The 22,927-nt window shown below is 35.2% G+C and overlaps 1 protein-coding gene across 3 annotated transcripts in view; it reads left to right on the forward strand.

The window, feature by feature from the left end:
- Positions 1–22,927, forward strand: part of ATL3 (atlastin GTPase 3) — a 123,097-nt gene that overhangs the window by 56,321 nt on the left and 43,849 nt on the right. For all 3 annotated transcript variants that reach the window (XM_077115914.1, XM_077115911.1, XM_077115912.1), the window contains 2 exons: positions 343–435; positions 1,002–1,140. In XM_077115914.1, coding sequence (XP_076972029.1) covers positions 343–435; positions 1,002–1,140 — 232 coding nt within the window. The remainder of the gene's footprint in view (positions 1–342; positions 436–1,001; positions 1,141–22,927) is intronic.

Here is a 22,927-nt window from a genome sequence, read left to right on the forward strand (position 1 = left end):
TATGATTACTTAGTCTTATGTGTTGTTTTTCTGTCTTGTCATTTACCACATTCCCCATACTTGCTTTTCGGGTCGAACCCTGAGTTTAATTTTTCCCACCAATCTCTTCTAACCTGTGGGAACCAAAACTACAGATGGAATATGATGACTTCATGTTTGGCTTATACATGCCCTTGTAGTGTTTATAAGGTTTCTAAGACATTACGGAATGGGTAGATCCTTTGGATTGTTTCCTTGTTTCCTTTGAAGAAGCTTTGGCATTGTGAAAAGAAGCATTGCAATTGTTGCCTTGAAAATGCATTTATGCGATGTTACAGTATGTTCTACTCTTTTTCTAAATAGACACTGATGTTTTTGGTTCGAGACTGGAGTTTCCCTTATGAATACAACTATGGGCAACAAGGAGGAATGGCATTTTTGGATAAACGTTTACAGGTAAGTGGTACTATAACCTTCTGAGGCATTACTTAAAAGTAGGTGATGATGTTTCTCATTAGGTAAAGTAGTTAGAGCTAATTATTGAAAATTATATTAAATATGTTAAGTACTTACACAGAATCTTAGCCGAAACTAATTTATTTGTGGCTAGATTAAAGGACCTGGGTGTATAATAATAAGGACTGTAGAGAACCTTGAACAAGGATGGTTATTAACAGGCCTAGCCTGTTCTCCAAAATCATAACACCACAAATCCTTTGTCATTCATACTAATTGGTTTGATCCTCCTCCATGCCCAAATACCTTCCCTTGCTCTTCCTAAGTATTGTGCAATGCTCTTTCTCAGAAACTCTTTAGTCTTGTCCTTTATTAGCTAAAGAAGCCAAGCCATGGCTAATAAACTTTATGCATTTCTTGCTTATTAGGGTTCTGAGTTTCTCATTGAACAAACATAGGCCACTGTTATCCATTGAAATTAAGAAGCTTTGTTTCCTTTACTCTACATTAGTGGTTCCTAGTGAAGAAAAAGAAATGGGCTTTGATAAATTGTTCTTCATTGGCAGGTGAAGGAACACCAGCATGAAGAAATTCAGAATGTCCGGAATCACATTCACTCATGTTTCTCCAATGTCAGCTGTTTTCTCCTACCACATCCAGGACTCCAGGTGGCCACAAGCCCTGACTTTGATGGGAAATTAAAAGGTGTGTTACAGATGATGTTATTTTAAACATGTGATTTGATCTTTGGAATTAAGAATTATCAGAAAATGTCAATTATGAATCTAGTGAATGCTTAAGAGAAATAATGTGGTCTTTTGGAAAGGGCAGTATTTAAAATCTAGTTCAAGCTTTGCTCTTGCTTTACTGTGACCTTCAAAATTATTTTCTTGGTTTCTCCATCTGAGATGGTAGTGTTAATATCCGTTAATGATCTTTCTAAGAGACAAGTTATGATAATTGGTTTACAAAGAGATAAAAATGCTAAATAAGGGAAGATGAAACATAAATCAGCTAATATTTAGCAAATAATATTTGCTTTCCAAGGAAAGGTGATGGGATGTATGGTCTAACTATTGTTTTCATCTTATTTGTGCTTATAGCATTATCTGATGCTGGATCATGAATTAATATCAGGAAATGCTGACTAGATGGTAGGTTATAGGAGTCAGTGTTGGCACCTTTGGATCTCATCTTACTTTTATTCCTTATTCATCTAGGTCTAGGGTCATTTAATGGCTGGTCCTCAGTTTACCCATGTCTTAAACTGAGCACTTTTGTTTATAAATTTCTCTTAACTTACTTTTCAGGTTCCCAGTAAAGTAGTAGTAATAATAATAGCTGCCATTTTTAGAGGTCCAGCGGAATTTCCAATACTGCATTAGACACTTTCATATTTAATGTTCCCAGTAATTCCATGAGGTTGGTTCCTTTATCTTACAGATGAAGGAATGGCTTAGGAAAATTAAGTAACTTGTTGAAAGTACTCAGCTATTTCAGTCATAGGGCAGAGAGTCACATCCATGTCCTTCTTGCCCCAAAGCCAAACTGGGTTAGCATAGAATTTCTTCTCTTGTATTGGGGAAGTCATTTAGAGGATATGTGTGTTTGGAAAATACTTGCGCTTTGAAGTGAAAGTTTTTAGATTTCATATTAAACATAATATAATTTTCAGTTTGATTCAGTTGATCTGAGAAAGTTTATGTAACTGTTCAGTTCAAGATTTACGTTCCAAAAAACCCCAGAAGATTTACATTCCAGCTGGTCTTAATATTGCAAAAGAAACCGAGTTTGAGAGACTTACCTTTACCTTCTTTCTAATTTGTGCTATATTTTTACATGGTTGGCAGCTTTCTCAAGCAGGAGACTACAGAGGCCTGTTGTATATGGCAGTTCAAAAATCAAAGATTGAGGCCTGGCTTTGGGAGAGAACTCTGTTTAGGCAGATACTGACGCTAGATAGAACCTTGCACCTCAAGAACAGTTGTGAGTGAGTTTTTTAGTTGAATATGGAGAGAAAGTAGTATATATTTGTATGTGTATGTGTGTGAGTGATATATTCTTTTGGGGCTCTTCTCCATGATATATTTTTTGAGGGTTCTGCTTCATGACCAGGCGGACACTTTTATTAAACCTAAACTGGTTTGTACCTCGGTGGAAGGGGAGACATCTGTTGGGAATTTTAAAGGAGGGTATTTAGGAGAGGATGCTTTAGAGTGGGTTCTCACTCCCTTCCTCTTGCCACAGCGTGGTTCCAGGTTATCTGGCATAAGTACACTGACCACTTTTCAAGTTTTTTAGTATTTCAAAGCATTCTGTTCTTAAATTCAGCTTCATGTTTAAGGAGAGCTTTTTTTAAGTTCTAAACCCTGATTATTGTATTTCATATCACTTTTGGTATAAATGTTTACAGGTAATGAATGGTTTATCACTAAGTAATGTGCTAGGTTTCATATTTATTCTATTTACAAAATAAGGAACAAATTCTGTATTAATAACCTTTAATCTCATAATTTTGAACTGTTTGGTTCCCTCATCCATGATGGAACTATAATGAGTTACATTTAAAGTGTTAAAATCTTCTTTTCTTATTTGAACAGGCAAATGCAAAAATAGGAAATATAAATGGTCAGTATATACCTGTATGCTACATTAGAGCATTTATACAATACATGACCTGTAGCATCACAGATATATAAATATATATATATTTATATACAAATATATAAATTTATATTATATATTATATAGTATAAAATATATTATATATTTATATTTTTTATATTATATAATATATATTATATATTATAATATATATTAATATATATATTATAAATTTATAAATATATTTATATATTTATATATAGGCAAATATACTGGCATAAATTTGTAGTCTTTATGGATAATAATGTGACAGTATCAAAATTTCAGATGTTCACATCCTTTGACTCAGCATTCTACTTTTAGGAATTTTTCCTAAGAAGCCATCTGAATGAGTGGACAAAAATATTTGCACAAGGATGTATGGTACTGCAGCATTGTTATAATAGGGGTCAATTGGAAACAACCCAAATGTGTGTTTGGGGGGATTGTTTAATCATGGTATATTTTGCACAAAAGAATGAAAGCAACCATTAAAAAGGATAAGGTAGATAGATGGATCTATATGTATTTACATGGAAAGATACCTGTATTAGAGTTCTGTAGGGAATCAACCAACAGGAGATATATGTAAATATTGTGAGATTTTATAATAAAAATATCTCATGCAACTGTAGGGATACATGAGTACAAACTCTGATAAAGGTTTTCAGTGAATTCTGTAGGAGAAGCTGTCTGGCTAAAATAGAGAGGAAAGTTCTCTCTTCTGACTGCTGAAGTCATCACTTCTACATCTGAATCGATTTAATGTTTTACCTCGAGAAGAACGCTCTCCTTGATTGTAGATGTTATCAGCCAAAAATGCAATCAATTCACTGATAATTTAAGTCCATGAAATGCCCTCACAGCAGCAGGCTATTTCTTCTGTATCGGGGAGGTCATTTAGAAGGATATGTGTTATTTAGTTACTAGGGGAAAACACATCTGTGACCAGACAGCTGGGCACCATTACCTGGCCAAGTTGACATATAAGCCTAACTTTTATAATACCCATTATATGTTATTATATGTAAAAAGATTACTGAGTATCATATGTTTTATAATACTATTTATTTTAAAAATTTTTATTTATAAGTAAGCTTTTAAATGTAAAGATTTGGGGAAAAATCCTTTTTTTGGCCTCACTTTAAAAATGTCAGTAGTCTGCCCTTGTGTGTCTACTTAAGGTACTACAGTTAGGAGCTACAGTTATTGTGAGGATTGTTCATGAAAAATTCTCATGAGCTCTGCAAGGTTATATACCTTTTGGCTTTGAGGATTGATATTTTTAGTTTTAGAGAACCTTTTAGATAAGATTTTGAAGGTTTCTCAGTGAAGAGTAAATTGGATGCTGAATTTCAAATAGCAGATGAGTAGTGTGTATTTGGCAGGTGGTAGAGAACTACACATACTTTATTGTGTGGGGCCTGTAAGTAGAGCTGATGTATTTTTTCAGAGTTAAAAAAAAGCAAAATCTAGACATTGTATCTTCTGGGTATGTACTTGTACATACTGAGTGGTTGAGATCCTGCCCTTCTGTTCTGTAAAACATGTCAGAGACTATGCAAATCCATAAAAAGTCCTTAGTGTAGAACATTTAAATACAAACTACATTCTGAAGTTATTCTTGCAAAATATTCCTTCAGGTGGTTTAGGAATTGTTTTTTTGTTTTTGTTTTTTAAAGATTGACCATTTAGTTAGAGGTGAGCATCTGCTAAACCTGATGATGTTAATGTTGGTGTAATCAGTACTGCTTCTTGAAGTAATTAACTAGGAGATTAGTTGCGTTTTGAGACCCCTTTTCATCAGATACAAGATGACCGTGTTAGCAGCATAAAGAAAACAGTCTTCTTTCTATGTACTATAGCAGGGGGACCTAATACAGTAACTATACTGAGTTGTTTAGCTGGAAACTAAGCAGAAAGGTTTTGTAGGACAGTTTTCTTTGACATCATGAAAGACTGGATTGTGTCTGTCATGAAACAGTTCTTGTCCATTCTGATTTTAAAGCTAATTGTATTAGTTAGGGTTCTCTAGATAAACAGAATGAACAGGGAACACTTGCAAATATAAAATTTATAAAAGTGTCTCACGTGACCGCAGGAACACAGAGCCCAAATCTGCAGGGCAGGCTGTGAAGCTGACGACTCCGATGGAGGGTCTGGATGAACTCCACAGGAGAGGCTTACCAGCCGAAGCAGGAATGGGGCCTGTCTCCTCTGAGACCTCCTTAAAAGGCTTCCCGTGATTAGATGTAGCATCACTAATTGTAGAAGATACTCCCCTTTGGCTGATTACAAATGGAATCAGCTGTGGATGTAGCTGACGTGATCATGACCTAATCCTATGAAATGTCCTCATTGCAACAGACAGGCCAGTACTTGCCCAATCAGATAAACGGCTACCACAACTTGGCCGAGTTGACACACGTCCCTAACCATGACACTAATATTAGTGCAGGCTGGGAAGAAGCATTAGTAGCCTAGGATCTGAGGGACTGGGTGAAAGAACAGTCCATAGTATCTGGATCCTGCTAGTCCCTCTTGTAAAATATTTTTGAACTTTCAGTGGGATGAAAGTTAAAACCTTAAAAATATAAGAAACATCTTTTTGAATAATTAATATGTTCACATTTGAAAACCTAAAAAAAATGAAAAGGTATTCAGTGAAAATTTTTTCTTCTATTTTTTTGTGAGTATGCAAAGTTTCTTTATATACACACAAATATGAATATACACATATTAGAATAGCATATTATGTACACTATTTTTTTTTACTTTTTCCATTCCAAGATTATAAAGAAATTACTGGGGGTTTTTTTTTTTCTGAAAATTTTATAGTTTCATTTTTTGCATTTAAATTTGTGATCCAGCTTAACTCCAACTTTACTTTCCAAATGGCTGTCCATTTGCCCAGCAGTAGGTATTGAATAGTTTAATTTTTCCCCACTGGTTGAGATGCCACCTTTTATCATATATCAAGCCATTCATCAATGTATAATATGGGAAATAATCCCTTTTAAGAAGTTGATGTAGATTATACTTTGGTGCCATCCTCAGGAGTGATGGTAGATAAAGATATTTAGATAAATAAATATTTATTTATCTATCTACAATTTATGACCAATTTCAAAAATTTTCTCTTGCCATCAAGAGAGTTTATGATTATTCAGTTATTTAAGATGGGATAGATATCAGTGGAGAAGAGAAGTACAGAATATTACTATTAGAGAAAATCTCCTAGATCTCACCCTATTAGCCATAAAAAATTACAGGTGAATTAGAGAGTTAAATTATAAAAAAAAAAGTCTGGGATAAATGTTAATTTTATTAGACCTCCGGAATTAGGGAAGAATTTTTTAATATTAAAAGGAATAAAAGAAATTTAAGGAAAAGCACAATACGTTTGACCACATAATAATTAATCTTACACAAATTTTTAGATAAACGCAGACAGGCTGAGAAAGATATTTCAGTAATCATAGTGTATTTACATCCTGAAGAGTGAGTATATTCTAAGATAAAGGTCCCTAATAGATGATTCACAGGAGAAGAAAATCAACTGATACACAAATATGTGAGAAAATTTGGTGTCGCTAGTAATAAAAGAGATGAAAGCAAATTATAGCAACGAGCTACCATTAAAATTTTTAATATGCTATTAAATATCCAAAAGAATATTATGTGTACAAAATAGTGCATGTAACATACACAGGTAAGACCTAAAGCATAATGTAATGAGGATATCATTAACATACTACCTAATTTAATATCTAGAATAGGGATTGGAAAGTTTCTGTAATAGACTAGAGAGTAAATATTTTAGGTATTGAGGGCCACATGGTCTTTCTTATGACATATCAACTCTGCTGTTTTAGCAAGAAAGCAGCCATAGACAATATGTAAATGAGTGGACAAATAATGATGTGAATGTATTTCAATAAAACTTTATTTACAAAATAGATGGCAGGCCAGATTTGGCTCATATGCAAAAGTTTGCCAGTCCTTCACACACATACAGTCCATACATGGTATACAATCAGTGGCTCACAATATCATCACATAGTTTTGTATTCGTCACCATGATCATTTTTTTTAGAACATTTACACACTCCAGAAAAAGAATAAAAAGAAAAAAGAAAAAAACTCATCCATCCCATAACCCTTAGCCCTCCTGCTCATTGACCACTGGTAGTTCCATCTACCCAATTTGTTTTACACCTTGTGTTTGTCAAGATAACCTGTGTTTGTCAAGGTTATCTAGGGAAACAGAACCAATAGGAGGGATCTGTAAAAATGAGGTTTATAAAGGTGTCTCATGCAGTTGTGGCAATGGAAGAGTCCACAATCTGTAGGGCAGGCTGTGAAGCTGGTGGCTCTGATGAACAGTCTGGATGAACTCCACAGGAGAGGTTAGCTGGCTGAGGAAGCATTGAGAGAATCTCTCTTCCCCCTTGAAAGCCTTCAGCTGATTGGATCATCTCATTGTGGGAGCTGCCTCTTAGTTGATCGCAGATGTAATCAGCCACAAATGCAATCAACTGACTGCTGATTTAAAATACACGTGCCTTCTGGTTTATCCATTAGTAATGAAATATCCTTGCAGCAATGGTCAAGCCAGGACTTTCCTGATCAGACAGCTATGCATCATCACTTGGCCAAGTTGATACCAGAACCTAACCATCACAGCCCTGTCTCCCCTATTATTTATTTACTTTTTATCCATTTTTTTAAAAACTTATTTGTCCATACCCTGGATAAAAGAAATATCAGACACAAGGTTTTCACAATCACACAGTCACATTGTAAAAGTTTTATCTTGTCTTCAAGAATCAAGGCTGCTGGAACACAGTTCAACAGTTTCAGATACTTCCCTCCAGCCTTTCCAGTACACCATAATCTAAAAAGGGATATCTGTATGATGCATAAGAATGACCTTCAGTTGAAGTCTGATCCCTTTTCAACTTTTTAAAGAGTTCTTGAATGGAGTAGTGCAGACTTTCAAAGCTTCAGAGCTCTAATTCTGAGTCTCAGGTACCAGATAAATACCTGAAGTTTCTGGGAGTGACTAGGTTATATACAAACAGCTCAGTAGCTCAGAATTTAGAAATAACAGTTATAACTCCTGAATATATATGCCTGCTGTAAGAGCTTATAGTTTAGGACCCTTTACAGTAGGCCCCAACCTGATAACCCAAGCTCTTGACTTCAGTTCGAGTATTTATAGTATAGTTAGGAGTGAGGCATATGGACTTTTGACTTTTTGTTTCTGACATTTCATCCAACATATTGTAGTCCTCAAGGTTCATTCACCTAGTTGCATGCCTTACAACTTCATTCCTTCTTGTGGCTGCTCAGTAGTCTATTGTATGTATGCACCACAGTTCCGGCTTCCATTCGTCAGTTGTTGTACTCTTATGCCACCGCCATCCATTGTGAATCATGAACTCTGCTGCCATAAACACCAGGTTGCGAATGTCCATTTGTCTCCACACTCAGTTCCTCCAGGTATATGTGAGCAGCGGGTTTCAGGATCATATGGCAAATTTACCCCTAGCCTCGCATCATCGCACTGCCCTCCAAGGGGCTACACCTCTCAGTTTCCCTACCAACAGTGAATAGGTACATCTGTTTCCACATTTTCTCTAGCACTTGTTTCTCTCTGTTCATTTTTAAAGAGTTTTATTCACTGTGTGTTTCTTCCCTACCTCATCTTTCTTTTCACAAAATTAACCACTATTTTAAAATTTACTGTGTATTTCTTTGAATTTAAAAAATTACTTATGTTTAATCACAGTCTATTGTTTAGTTTTCCTTAATTTTGAACTTTATAGAAATATGTGTCCAACTTGCATTTTTACTGTTTATTTCTAAGATTATTTATGTTATGGCATATAGTTCATTCAGCACCACTGTAATCTAATAGTCCCTTCTGGTAATAGAACACAATTCACAGTTTGTTCTCTCATTGGCATGTGGGCTTGTCCAGATGGGATATCTGGACATTTTTGCTATTATGAACAATGTTGCTATGAGCATCTTTGTGTTTGTCTTCTGGTGTATATATGAGTTTCTCAGGAGTGTGTTTAAAATTGAAATTGCTGATTGATGGACACTTGAGTTGCTTCCACTTTTTGGCTGTTGTGAATAATGCAACAGAAGAATGGATAAACAAAATGTGGTATAAACATGCAGTAAGATGTTTAGTCAGCTGTAAAAGAAATGCCATAACATGAATGACCCTTGAAGACATCACTTTTAGAGAAATAAGCCAGACACAAAAAGACATTGGGAGCTTTCACATATATCAAATACCTAGAAAAAGCAAATTCATCCAGACAGATAGTAGATTACAGGTTATCATTAGCAAGGGGTGGGGTGGGGCTGGTAAGGATAATGGGAAGTTACTGCTTGATGGGTGCAAAGTTTTTGTTTGTGGTAATGAAAAAGTTTTGGTAAAGGATGTCGGTGCTGGTAGCATAATATTGTCTGTGTAATATATACTATTGAAGTATACATTTGAAGGTTGTTAAAATGGGAAATTTTGAGTTGTATGTGTTACTGCAATAAGAGTTAAAAAAAATTTGTTACAGGAACTGCATTCTAACTTTAAAATGTTGAAAAAATGATCAGACTTCATTTAGAGATATGAATGAAGCTGATCCAGTAGGACTAAGGTAAATCAGAATACTGGGTAAAGGATGATATGGCCCATGTTTTCAAACTTCAACCTCTGTGCAAGATCAAAATGGAGAGATGTTTATTTGGTGCAAAATTTATATTTTTGGTAGCACATTATCTGATTTAACTTGTATGGTCAGTTTACTTGAACACCATAATTACATGGATTCTTGTATAGGGTGTGAGATCTAGTTGGTTAATACAGGTCAGTGTGATGTCCTTATATATCCCAGAGTAATTTGGGCAGAAATTGAAAAAGTATTTGCAAAGTCCCTTTGGGGGACTGGGGAAAAAGGAGGAAATATTAAACTTCCCCAACTGGGGAATTTCTGATATTCTCACAAGCAGTGGGGACAACCAGTTCAATAGACTGAGCCCTCTATCTTGGGACTTGCCCCTATGAAATTTATTCCTACAAAGGAAAGGCTAAGCCCACTGATAATTATGCCTAAGAGTCACCCCCGGAGAGCCTCTTTTGTTGCTCAGATGTAGCCTCTCTCTCGAAGCCAATTTGGCAGGTGAACTCATTGCCCTCCCTGATGCGTGGGACATGGCTCCCAGGGGTGTAAATCTCTCTGGCGATGTGAGAGAGAACTCCTGGATGAGCTGAGACTGACATCATGGGAATGAGAAAGCCTTCTTGACCAAAAGGGGAAAGAGAGATATGAGACAAAAATAAAGTTTTAACAGAGTTGGGAGGTTATCCTGGAAATTATTCTTATGCATTATATGGATATACCCTTTTTAGTTTATGGTGTATTGGAGTGGCTAGAGGGAAGTACCTGAAACTTTTGAGCAGTGTTTTAGTAGTCTTGATTCTTGAAGATGACTTTATAACTACATAGCTCTTACAGTGTGATTGTGAAAACCTTGTGTCTGATGCTCCTTTTATCTAAGATATGAACAGATGAGTAAAAAAAAAAAATTAGGATAAAAAATAAGTAAATAATAGGGGGAGATAAAAGGTAAAAATTGGGTAGATTGAAATACTGTGGGTCAAAGGGAGGGATGGAAGGGGTAAGGGGTAGGAATATTTGTGAGTTTTCTTTTTTTTCTTTTTTATTTCTTTTTCTGGAGTAAGGCAAATGTCTAAAAGTGATCATGGTGAAGAATATACAACTGTGTATGATACTGTGATTCATTGATTGTATGATATGGTTGGACTGTACATGTGTGGAGTTTTTCAATAAATATATTTAAAAAGAAAACTGTATTTTAGATGGAAAAAACACAAATAAAATGGAATTGCTAGATTTTAGAATATGTATATCTTAACCTTTAAGTAGCGCGAAATTGTTTTCCAATTATACTCCATCATTGTATATAAAAATTCCTATTGCTCTATATTCTTGGAAACACTTGGTGTTATTAGGCATATTAGTTTTGCCAAATTGGTGATATAAAGTAGTATCTTGTAGTTTTAAGTAGCATTTCCTTGTTCATTAATGTACTTATCTTTTTCATATATTTATTTCTACCCATGCTTCCTTGCCTGTGAAATTCCTATTTATGTTTATTGTTCAGTTTTTTTTTATTAGATTGTTTATTTTTCTCTGAAATCTGAAGATCCTATACATCTGGCTGTTTTTACAATTTAATTTGTTTTGTATTATCAGACCGAAATAGCATACAAACATGAACGTTCTTAACGTACAAGCATTTCATGTATAGTGTACAATCAGTGGCTCACAGTATCATCACATAGTGGTATATTCATCACCATAATCATTTTTTAGAACATTTTCATCACTCCAGTAAAAGAAATAAAAAGAAAAAAGAAAAAACTCATACATACCATACCCCTTACCCCCCCCTCTCATTAACCACTAATATTTCCATCTACTCAGTTGATTTTAACCTTTGTTCCCCGTTTTTTTCTATGCCCCTTAACACTCCCCTTCATTGTTCACTAGTATTTCAGTCTCCTCAATTTATTTTAACATTTATCCCCCTATTATTTATTTTTATTCCATATTTTTTACTCGTCTGTCAATATCGTAGATAAAAAGAGCATCAGACACAGGTTTTCTTTTTTTTTTTAACACAACATTTAGAAATCATTCCATTCTACATATGCAATCAGTAATTCTTAACATCATCATATAGATGAATGATCATCATTTCTTAGTACATTTGCATCGATTTAGGAAAAGAACTAGCAAAACAACAGAAAAAGATATAGAATGTTAATATAGAGAAAAAAAGACACAGGTTTTCACTATCACATAGTTATATTGTGAAAGCTGTATCATTATACATTCATCTTCAAGAAACATGGCTTCTGGAAAACAGCTCTGCAGTTTCAGGCAGTTCCCTCTAGTCTCTCTAATACATCTTAAACTAAAAATGGGATATCTTTAAAAATGCATAAGAATAACGTCCAGGATAACCTCTTGACTGATATCTCTCAGCCACTGACATTTTATTTTGTCTCATTTCTCTCTTCACCCTTTCTGTTAAGATTTTCTCAGTCCCTTGATACTGAGTCCCAGGTCATTCTAGAATTTCTGCCTACGTTGCCAGGGAGGTTTACGCCCCTGGGAGTCATGTCCCACATAGAGAGGGGGAGGGTGGTGAGTTTGTTTGCTGTGTTGGCTGAGAGAGAGAGAGAGAGAGAGAGAGAGAGAGGCCACATCTGAGCAACAAAAGAGATTCTCTGGGGGTAACTCTTAGGCGTAATTTTTTTATTTTTATTAAAAAAATTTTTTTTGAAGTCCATTTTGTATTAGGTATCAGTTATCTTTTTTTAAAAATTTTTAAAAATATAACAACATAACAACACAAACATTCTTGCCATATGATCATTCCATTCTTGGTATATAATCAATAACTCACCATATCATCACAAAGTTGCACATTCATCACCATGATCATTTCTTAGAACATTTACATCAATTCAGAAAAAGAAATAAAAAGAAGAAAAACTCATACATCCCATACCTCTTACCCCTCCCTCTCATTGACTGCTAGTATTTCCATCTACCCAATATATTTTAGCCCTTGTTTCCCCTATTTTTTCTTTCTCCCTTACCACTTCCTTTCACTGATCACTAGCATTTCAATCTACTAAATTTATTTTAACATTTGTTCTCCCTATTATTTATTATTTTTAATCCATTTGTTTTACTCATCTGTCCATACCATAGAAAAAAGGAGTATCAGACACAAGATTTTCACAATCACACAGTCACATTGCGAAAGCTATATCATTATATAATCATCTTCAAGAAACATGGCTCCTGGAACACAGCTCTACATTTTCAGGCACTTCCCTCCAGCCTCTCCAATATACCTTAACTAAAAAGGTGACATCAATATAATGCATAAATATAACCCCCAGCATAACCTCTCGACTCTGTTTGAAATCTCTCAGCCATTGACACTTTATTTTTTCTCATTCCTCTCTTCTGCCTTTTTGTCGAGAAGGTTTTCTCAATCCCTTAATGCTGAGTCCCAACCCATTCTAGGATTTCTGTCCCACTATACCAGGAAGGTTTATACCCCTGGGAGTCATGTCCCATGTAGAGAGGGGGAGGGCAGTGAGTTTGCTTGTTGTGTTGTCAGAGAATGAGAGGCCACATCTGAGCAACAGAGAGGTTCTCTGGGGGTGACTCTTAGGCCTCATTTTAAGTAGGCTTAGCCTGTCATTTGCGGGAATAAGTTTCATATGAACAAAACCCAAGATTGAGGGCTTGGCGTATTGATTTGGTTGTCCCCACTGCTTGCGAGAGTAACAGGAATACTCCAAATGGGGAAGTTGAATTTTCCCCCCTTCTTGCTATTCTACCAAGGGGACTTTGCAAATATACTTTTTTATTCACTGTTCAAATCACTCTGGGATTTATCGGGGTATCACACTGGACAAACGTACAAAATCTTATGCCCTATTCAAGGGCAAAATGATAACAATTTTTTGGTAATTCTACTATTTTTAACATTGGTTACATTTGTTACAATTGATGAAAGATTATTAAAGTAGTATGTCTATTGTTCATAGTTTACATAGGGTCATTTTTCCCTCATATAACCCAATCTATTATTATTATTTTCGTGCATGTTGTTATTTCTCATCTACCCATATACTGGATAAAGGCACAGGGTTACATGATAAAAGCTGTATACTTGTACAGTCATTATTAAAGATCAGGGTTACTGGATTACAGTTCAGTAATTTCAGGTATTTCCTTCCCGTTATTCTAGTACACTAGAAACTAAAAAGAGATACCTACATAATATGTCAGAAGTTGTACTCATTTATTAAATCCTAATTTCTTAGTTAACACCTCTTCTCTCTCATTTGATCATTCTCTCAGTTTTCAAAGATATCTGGCCAGTGGCCATTCTTAACTTCATCATACTGGAAAAGGGTGCTGACTTTATGGGGTAGAAGAATGAAACTGGTTGGTGTTCTTGGACAGAATGGTACCTCTTGGTTTCAGTGCTTATCTGGCATAGGAACAATCTGAAGGCCTTAAGTTTCTGAAAAAAATTAACTTACTAAGTAAAACTTTTTACAGAGAGTCTTATACAGAGCTCAGGGTATTCTTTAGGGTTTTCAGGAATGCTCTTGGTTGGGGCTTAGTATACTGTGGCAGTTTGCAATATCTGACTGAAGCTTGCGTAAGAATAGCTTCCAGAATGACCTCTCACCTCTGTTTCAAATCCCTTCGTCTGAAACTTTATTTTGGTTCATTTTTTTTCCTCCTATTGGTCAAGAAGGCTTTCTCAATCCCTTGATGCCAAGGGCAGGCTCACCTGTAGGAGTCTGTCCCACATTGCCAGGGAGACTTCAATCCCTGGACGTCATATCCCACAGAGGGGGGGCCCAGTTTGTTCTTGACTTTTTCTTTATGGTGCCTTAGTTTTAATGTAGTTGAATTCATTCATCTTTGATTTTATGTCGTGCTTTTAAGTTCTGTTTAAGAAAATCCTTTAACAACTAGTATTTTAGTTCTTTCTTCTTTTTAACTATACTAATTAACTAGTATTATTACTCTCATATAATAATTTCTTTAGCTTTCCTTACATGATCATTGATTTCTCTTCTCTTGTTTTCTTCTAGCATTGCAGACCTTTCTTTGGGAACATTTTCCTTCTTCCTGAAGGTTTTTCCTGTACTGCAGTTTAATTGTTATAAGTGTATTTCTTTTTATTTAATCTACTTATTACTGGCCATGGTTTCTAAAGCTGTGGATTATTGTATGTCATCAGTTCTAGAGAATTCTCAGTCATAATTCCTTCAACTATTGCCTCCTCTTCAGTCCCTTCATCAATTCCTAGGACTTCAGTTAGGATGTGTTGTTCCTTCTTATTCTCCCTTTCATTTATTTCTTTCTTATTTTCCATTATCATGTTGCTGGCCATTTTGACTGTATTCTTCACATCTGTTTTTGAACTAAGTTTCTTTTCAACCATTTATAATCTGCTGTTCAGTCCACCTGCTGTGGATGCATTCTTTACTTCCTGGATATCTCCTTCAGGAATGATAGTGGGGATGGAATTACCCTCAGTTGAAGGGAGCACCTTGCCTAAGGTCATGTCCACTTTCTGGGGCAGTTGCATTCAGTGATTGGTAGAGGGAAGGATATAAAGGTCTGGCCCCCTTACCTCCACTTGAGACGATTCTGAGGGGCTGTTTCAGCTTCATACCACTTTCTGGAGTCAGCTGATGTCTTATTTTTACTGCATCATAGCTCAATTCTTTCTCTTCCCAGTTGTCTTCCACCATGTATAGTCCCCAATAAACTTTTTGCACACAAATTTAAAAAAATTATTGTGATGACATATATATAACATAACATTTCCCATTTTAACCACTTTAAAGTGTACAATTCAGTGGTGTTAATTACATTAACAATATTGTGTTACCATCATCAGCATCCATTACCAAAACTTTCTCATCAGCCCAAACAAACTGTACCCATTAAGCATTAAGTTTCTGTTCCCCGTCCCCATTTCTACCCCTAGTACCCTGTAATCTACCTTCTGTCTCTATGAATTTGCATATTCTAGTTATTTCATTTAAGTACAGTCGTACAATATTTGTCCTTTTGTGCACCGAAATCTTTATCTCTGTCTGCATCCTGGGACATCTGATCTGCAATATCTCCCATTGTTGTTGTCCCCCCCCCCCCACCATTGTTTTTGATTTGAACAAATTTTTCATTGCTGAACGTTTTGTATGTTTTTGTTATAAATCTGTTTACTTGTTCTGGATATTCTTATTGCTTGTTTTATGATTTTATTTTTTAAAATCTGTTTGCTTGTGATATCTGAAGCCCTTGGAGCCTAAATTTGTTTCTTTTTCTGCCTACTCTCATTTTTGATAGATTGGTTTCCATGGGTGGTTATGGTCTTTAGGAGCTCATATTTGCTTGATCTCAGCCTGTGGAAAATCTGGGAGGTAGGGGCTTACTAACCTGGATGATTCCAGCTCCCTTCCAGGATCTAGCTTAATTAGGGGTTAATTTAGTTCTAAGTTTAATCTCCCCATTGCAGCATATGTCTGCACAACAGCCACTGCTTCACATGTACTTAGCTTACTGCTCTGGGTTCAGCTCACTCCTCCTACCACCTGCTCAACCCCTTGCAGATAGATCTCTTACTTCCAAGCCAGCATTGTAATAAAATATATTTCTTGTAGGATATTGTTAGGAAGAAAGAGGTTCAGATTCTGTAGTCTGAAATACTAGTAGAAGCAGAATCTTAAGATACCATTTTTTATCAATCAAGTCAGTAAAGATTTTTCAAAACAAAAAATGTCTCTAGTGCTATTGAGAGTACAGTAAGCAGGCCTTCTCATGCATTGGTGTGGGAATATAAATTGGTATAGTCTTTTGCAAAAATAATTTAGCAATATATAAAAGCCTTAATGAAGGGGAATATTTGTAAATGTTAATAGATGTAATCTGTTGTATCTATTGTGAATGTTAGTAGTTGTTATCTGGTAATGGGCTTTATAGGTGATTATTTTTTACAATGTTTATATTTTCCCACAGTATACATTGTCATTATAACCTGGAAAGAAATGTTGAATACCTTTAATTTAGCAATTCCTCTTAGTGGACCATATAATGTAAGGAAATAAAAGCAACTGAAGTTTTTTTCTGTAGATTTTTTTGTGGTAATATTTGTCATTGGGAAAATTTAGAAACCAATTAAATAACCAGTGATATTAAAATGGTTAAAAAATTGTGGTAGAAACAAGCACAGTAAAAAGAAAAGGAGAAAAAGATAAAAAATAAAAACAAACAAAAATTATGGTGGAGTATTTTTATATGGTTAATAATAACAACAATAATAGCAAACACCTTTGTAGCACTCACAATGTGCCAGATAATTGGTTTAAGTGCTATTTCTATATATATATATTAAGTCATTCAAACAGCCCTATGAGTTATTTAACTATTATTGTCATCTGTTTAACTGATGAGGAAACTGAGGCACAGTGAAGGTTAACTTGTTCAGTGTCATCGCATAGCTTGTATGTGGCAGAGCCAGCATTGAATTCAGGCAGTTGGACACTAGAATTCATTTTCTTAACCACTGCATCATCATGCTTTTAAAATGCTGCCATTAAGATGTTTGTGAAGACAGTGTTAATTAAGAACATGGAAAATGCCCTTTTTTTAATTTAAAGAGGATATTTATTGAAGATCTGAAAAAAAATTCCTAAAAGATTGGCTTTTCCAGAAAACAGTAGCTACGAAATGCATTGTGTCTATTATGTTAAAACATGCATTAGACACAAATACAGAAACCATGAGATGAGCCACTATTCTTTAACAGTTTGAGCAGATAAAATGCCTAAGGTTGATTTGAATAAAATGGGCTCTTTACTGTAAGCACTATAAAAAATAATAATAATAATAACATAAGAGACACAAATGGATGAGTGTGTGCAGTTATATACACTGAATTGAACTTTGACACTAATCAGAACATTTTGTGATGTACTATTAACACATATTATCAAAGTACATAGTGTCAAAGAAATAGAACCACCAGTATTCAAAAGCAGCTTTGTCAGGTGATAAAACATTCTACAACATGACTTTCTATTGCCCATCATTGAATATACTGGTAGCAATTTTAAAATGAAAAAGACAAGAAATAAGGAGTGTAACCCTTTTTATTTTTTGTGTTTAAAATTAAACAAGAAACAAACATACATCAATTCTGTTATATGCTAACATTTTCAAACTGCATCATTTGTACAAGAGAAGGACTAGTAACAAAACTTGTTTTAACAGAGGCAAACATAAGTGGGTGTCAGCAGTCTCCCGTAGCTTTCTGATGGTGCTCAGGAGGAGCCACTTCATAGTCACTGGCACTAAACAAAGTCACAGAATTATTTGCCAGATGCTTTAGGAAGACACGAAGATAGTTCAGTAATAAAGCAGTACACCTCATCCAGAGGTGTATTGGCCAGCATTGCTGCGATTTGTACAAATCATCTCAGTGGATTTGGTGGACCATACACTAGGGACGTGGGTGCAGCAAGGTGATCTGCAGGGATGTCAGCACCCTGCCATCTCTCAAACTTAGAGTAGCTGAGTGCCCAACATTACAGTGCAGTGTTCTGTTATCCCTGCCACTACTTCGTTAGCATATTACTTATCTGTGGTTTTTAAGTGAAATTCACATTTTATTTAGGTTGAAATAAACTATACAAAACTGGTTTTCCTCCCTAAAAATCACTGCAGTTTGTTTTCTCTAATGCTTCTAGATAAACTGTGAAAAACTTATTTTTGTAAGCTTTCTAAATTTGGCTTATGAAGCAAGATGAGGCAGTGGATGTAGTTGTGGTAAAAGACAACAGAAAACAGACAAGTCATTTGTCAGTATCCATGACTTCTGCGGCCATCTTTTTTTTTTTTTTTTTTTTTTGCTTTCATTTTTTTTTATTAATTAGAAAAAGAATTAACAAAACAATTAGAAATCATTCCAATCTACATGTACAATCAGTAATTCTTAATAACATCACATAGTTGCATATTCATCATTTCTTAGTACATTTGCATCGATTCAGAAAAAGAAACAAAAAGACAACAGAATAAGAATTAAAACAATAATAGAAAGAAAAAAAAACAAAAAAAACAAAAACAAAAAACCTATACCTCACATGCAGCTTCATTCAGTGTTTTAACATAATTGCATTACAATTGGGTAGTATTGTGCTGTCCATTTCTGAGTTTTTATATCCAGTCCCGTTGTACAGTCTGTATCCCTTCAGCTCCAATTATCTCTTCTCTTTTTTTTTTTTTTTTAATTAACGGAAAAAAAGAAATTAACCCAACATTTAGAGATCATACCATTCTACATATGCAATCATTAATTCTTAACATCATCACATAGATGCATGATCATCATTTCTTAGTACATTTGCATTGGTTTAGAAGAACTAGCAACATAACCGAAAAAGATATAGAATGTTAATATAGAGAAAAAAATAAAAGTAATAATAGTAAAATCAAAACAAAACAAAACAAAACAAAAACCTATAGCTCAGATGCAGCTTCATTCAGTGTTTTAACATGATTACTTTACAATTAGGTATTATTGTGCTGTCCATTTTTGAGTTTTTGTATCTAGTCCTGTTGCACAGTCTGTATCCCTTCAGCTTCAATTACCCATTGTCTTACCCTGTTTCTAACTCCTGCTGAACTCTGTTACCAATGACATATTTCAAGTTTATTCTCGAATGTCCGTTCACATCAGTGGGACCATACAGTATTTGTCCTTTAGTTTTTGGCTGGATTCACTCAGCATAATATTCTCTAGGTCCATCCATGTTATTACATGGTTCATAAGTTTATCTTGTCTTAAAGCTGCATAATATTCCATCGTATGTATATACCACAGTTTGTTTAGCCACTCTTCTGTTGATGGAGATTTTGGCTGTTTCCATCTCCTTGCAATTGTAAATAACGCTGCTATAAACATTGGTGTGCAAATGTCCGTTTGTGTCTTTGCCCTTAAGTCCTTTGAGTAGATACCTAGCAATGGTATTGCTGGGTCGTATGGCAATTCTATATTCAGCTTTTTGAGGAACCGCCAAACTGCCTTCCACAGTGGTTGCACCCTTTGACATTCCCACCAACAGTGGATAAGTGTGCCTCTTTCTCCGCATCCTCTCCAGCACTTGTCATTTTCTGTTTTGTTGATAATGGCCATTCTGGTGGGTGTGAGATGATATCTCATTGTGGTTTTGATTTGCATTTCTCTAATGGCCAGGGACATTGAGCATCTCTTCATGTGCCTCTTGGCCATCCGTATTTCCTCTTCTGAGAGGTGTCTGTTCAAGTCTTTTTCCCATTTTGTAATTGGGTTGGCTGTCTTTTTGTTGTTGAGATGAACAATCTCTTTATAAATTCTGGATACTAGACCTTTATCTGATATATCATTTCCAAATATTGTCTCCCATTGTGGAGGCTGTCTTTCTACTTTCTTGATGAAGTTCTTTGATGCACAAAAGTGTTTAATTTTGAGGAGTTCCCATTTATTTATTTCCTTCTTCAGTGCTCTTGCTTTAGGTTTAAGGTCCATAAAACCGCCTCCAGTTGTAAGATCCATAAGATATCTCCCAACATTTTCCTCTAACTGTTTTATGGTCTTAGACCTAATGTTTAGATCTTTGATCCATTTTGAGTTAACTTTTGTATAGGGTGTGAGAGATGGGTCTTCTTTCATTCTTTTGCATATGGATATCCAGTTCTCTAGGCACCATTTATTGAAGAGACTGCTCTGTCCCAGGTGAGTTGGCTTGACTGCCTTATCAAAGATCAAATGTCCATAGATGAGAGGGTCTATATCTGAGCACTCTATTCAATTCCATTGGTCGATATATCTATCTTTATGCCAATACCATGCTGTTTTGACCACTGTGGCTTCATAATATGCCTTAAAGTCAGGCAGCGCGAGACCTCCAGCTTCGTTTTTTTTCCTCAAGATGTTTTTAGCAATTCGGGGCACCCTGCCCTTCCAGATAAATTTGCTTATTGGTTTTTCTATTTCTGAAAAATAAGTTGTTGGGATTTTGATTGGTATTGCATTGAATCTGTAAATCAATTTAGGTAGGATTGACATCTTAACTATATTTAGTCTTCCAATCCATGAACACGGTATGCCCTTCCATCTATTTAGGTCTTCTGTGATTTCTTTTAGCAGTTTTTTGTAGTTTTCTTTGTATAGGTTTTTTGTCTCTTTAGTTAAATTTATTCCTAGGTATTTTATTCTTTTAGTTGCAATTGTAAATGGGATTCGTTTCTTGATTTCCCCCTCAGCTTGTTCATTACTAGTGTATAGAAATGCTACAGATTTTTGAATGTTGATCTTGTAACCTGCTACTTTGCTGTACTCATTTATTAGCTCTAGTAGTTTTGTTGTGGATTTTTCCGGGTTTTCGACGTATAGTATCATATCGTCTGCAAACAGTGATAGTTTTACTTCTTCCTTTCCAATTTTGATGCCTTGTATTTCTTTTTCTTGTCTAATTGCTCTGGCTAGAACCTCCAACACAATGTTGAATAATAGTGGTGATAGTGGACATCCTTGTCTTGTTCCTGATCTTAGGGGGAAAGTTTTCAATTTTTCCCCATTGAGGATGATATTAGCTGTGGGTTTTTCATATATTCCCTCTATCATTTTAAGGAAGTTCCCTTGTATTCCTATCTTTTGAAGTGTTTTCAACAGGAAAGGATGTTGAATCTTGTCGAATGCCTTCTCTGCATCAATTGAGATGATCATGTGATTTTTCTGCTTTGATTTGTTGATATGGTGTATTACATTAATTGATTTTCTTATGTTGAACCATCCTTGCATACCTGGGATGAATCCTACTTGGTCATGATGTATAATTCTTTTAATGTGTTGTTGGATACGATTTGCTAGAATTTTATTGAGGATTTTTGCATCTGTATTCATTAGAGAGATTGGTCTGTAGTTTTCTTTTTTTGTAATATCTTTGCCTGGTTTTGGTATGAGGGTGATGTTGGCTTCATAGAATGAATTAGGTAGTTTTCCCTCCACTTCGATTTTTTTGAAGAGTTTGAAGAGAATTGGTACTAATTCTTTCTGGAACGTTTGGTAGAATTCACATGTGAAGCCATCTGGTCCTGGACTTTTCTTTTTAGGAAGCTTTTGAATGACTAATTCAATTTCTTTACTTGTGATCGGTTTGTTGAGGTCATCTATGTCTTCTTGAGTCAAAGTTGGTTGTTCATGTCTTTCCAGGAACCCGTCCATTTCCTCTAAATTGTTGTATTTATTAGCGTAAAGTTGTTCATAGTGTCCTGTTATTACCTCCTTTATTTCTGTGAGGTCAGTAGTTATGTCTCCTCTTCCATTTCTGATCTTATTTATTTGCATCCTCTCTCTTCTTCTTTTTGTCAATCTTGATAGGGGCCCATCAATCTTATTGATTTTCTCATAGAACCAACTTCTGGTCTTATTGATTTTCTCTACTGTTTTCATATTTTCAATTTCATTTATTTCTGCTCTGATCTTTGTTATTTCTTTCCTTTTGCTTGCTTTGGGATTAGTTTGCTGTTCTTTCACCAGTTCTTCCAATTGAACAGTTAATTCCTGCATTTTTGCTTTTTCTTCTTTTCTGATATAGGCATTTAGGGCAATAAATTTCCCTCTTAGCACTGCCTTTGCTGCATCCCATAAGTTTTGATATGTTGTGTTTTCATTTTCATTCGCCTCGAGGTATTTACTAATTTCTCTAGCAATTTCTTCTTTGACCCACTCGTTGTTTAAGAGTGTGTTGTTGAGCCTCCAGGTATTTGTGAATTTTCTGGCATTCTGCCTATTATTGATTTCCAACTTCATTCCTTTATGATCCGAGAAAGTGTTGTGTATGATTTCAATCTTTTTAAATTTGTTAAGACTTGCTTTGTGACCCAGCATATGGTCTATCTTTGAGAATGATCCATGAGCACTTGAGAAAAAGGTGTATCCTGCTGTTGTGGGATGTAATGTCCTATAAATGTCTGTTAAGTCTAGCTCATTTATGGTAATGTTCAGATTCTCTATTTCTTTATTGATCCTCTGTCTAGATGTTCTGTCCATTGATGAGAGTGGGGAATTGAAGTCTCCAACTATTATGGTATTTGTGTCTATTTCCCTTTTCAGTGTTTGCAGTGTATTCCTCACGTATTTTGGGGCA

This window comes from Tamandua tetradactyla, chromosome 9 (assembly GCF_023851605.1).
Source record: "Tamandua tetradactyla isolate mTamTet1 chromosome 9, mTamTet1.pri, whole genome shotgun sequence".
NCBI classification, from domain to species: domain Eukaryota; kingdom Metazoa; phylum Chordata; class Mammalia; order Pilosa; family Myrmecophagidae; genus Tamandua; species Tamandua tetradactyla.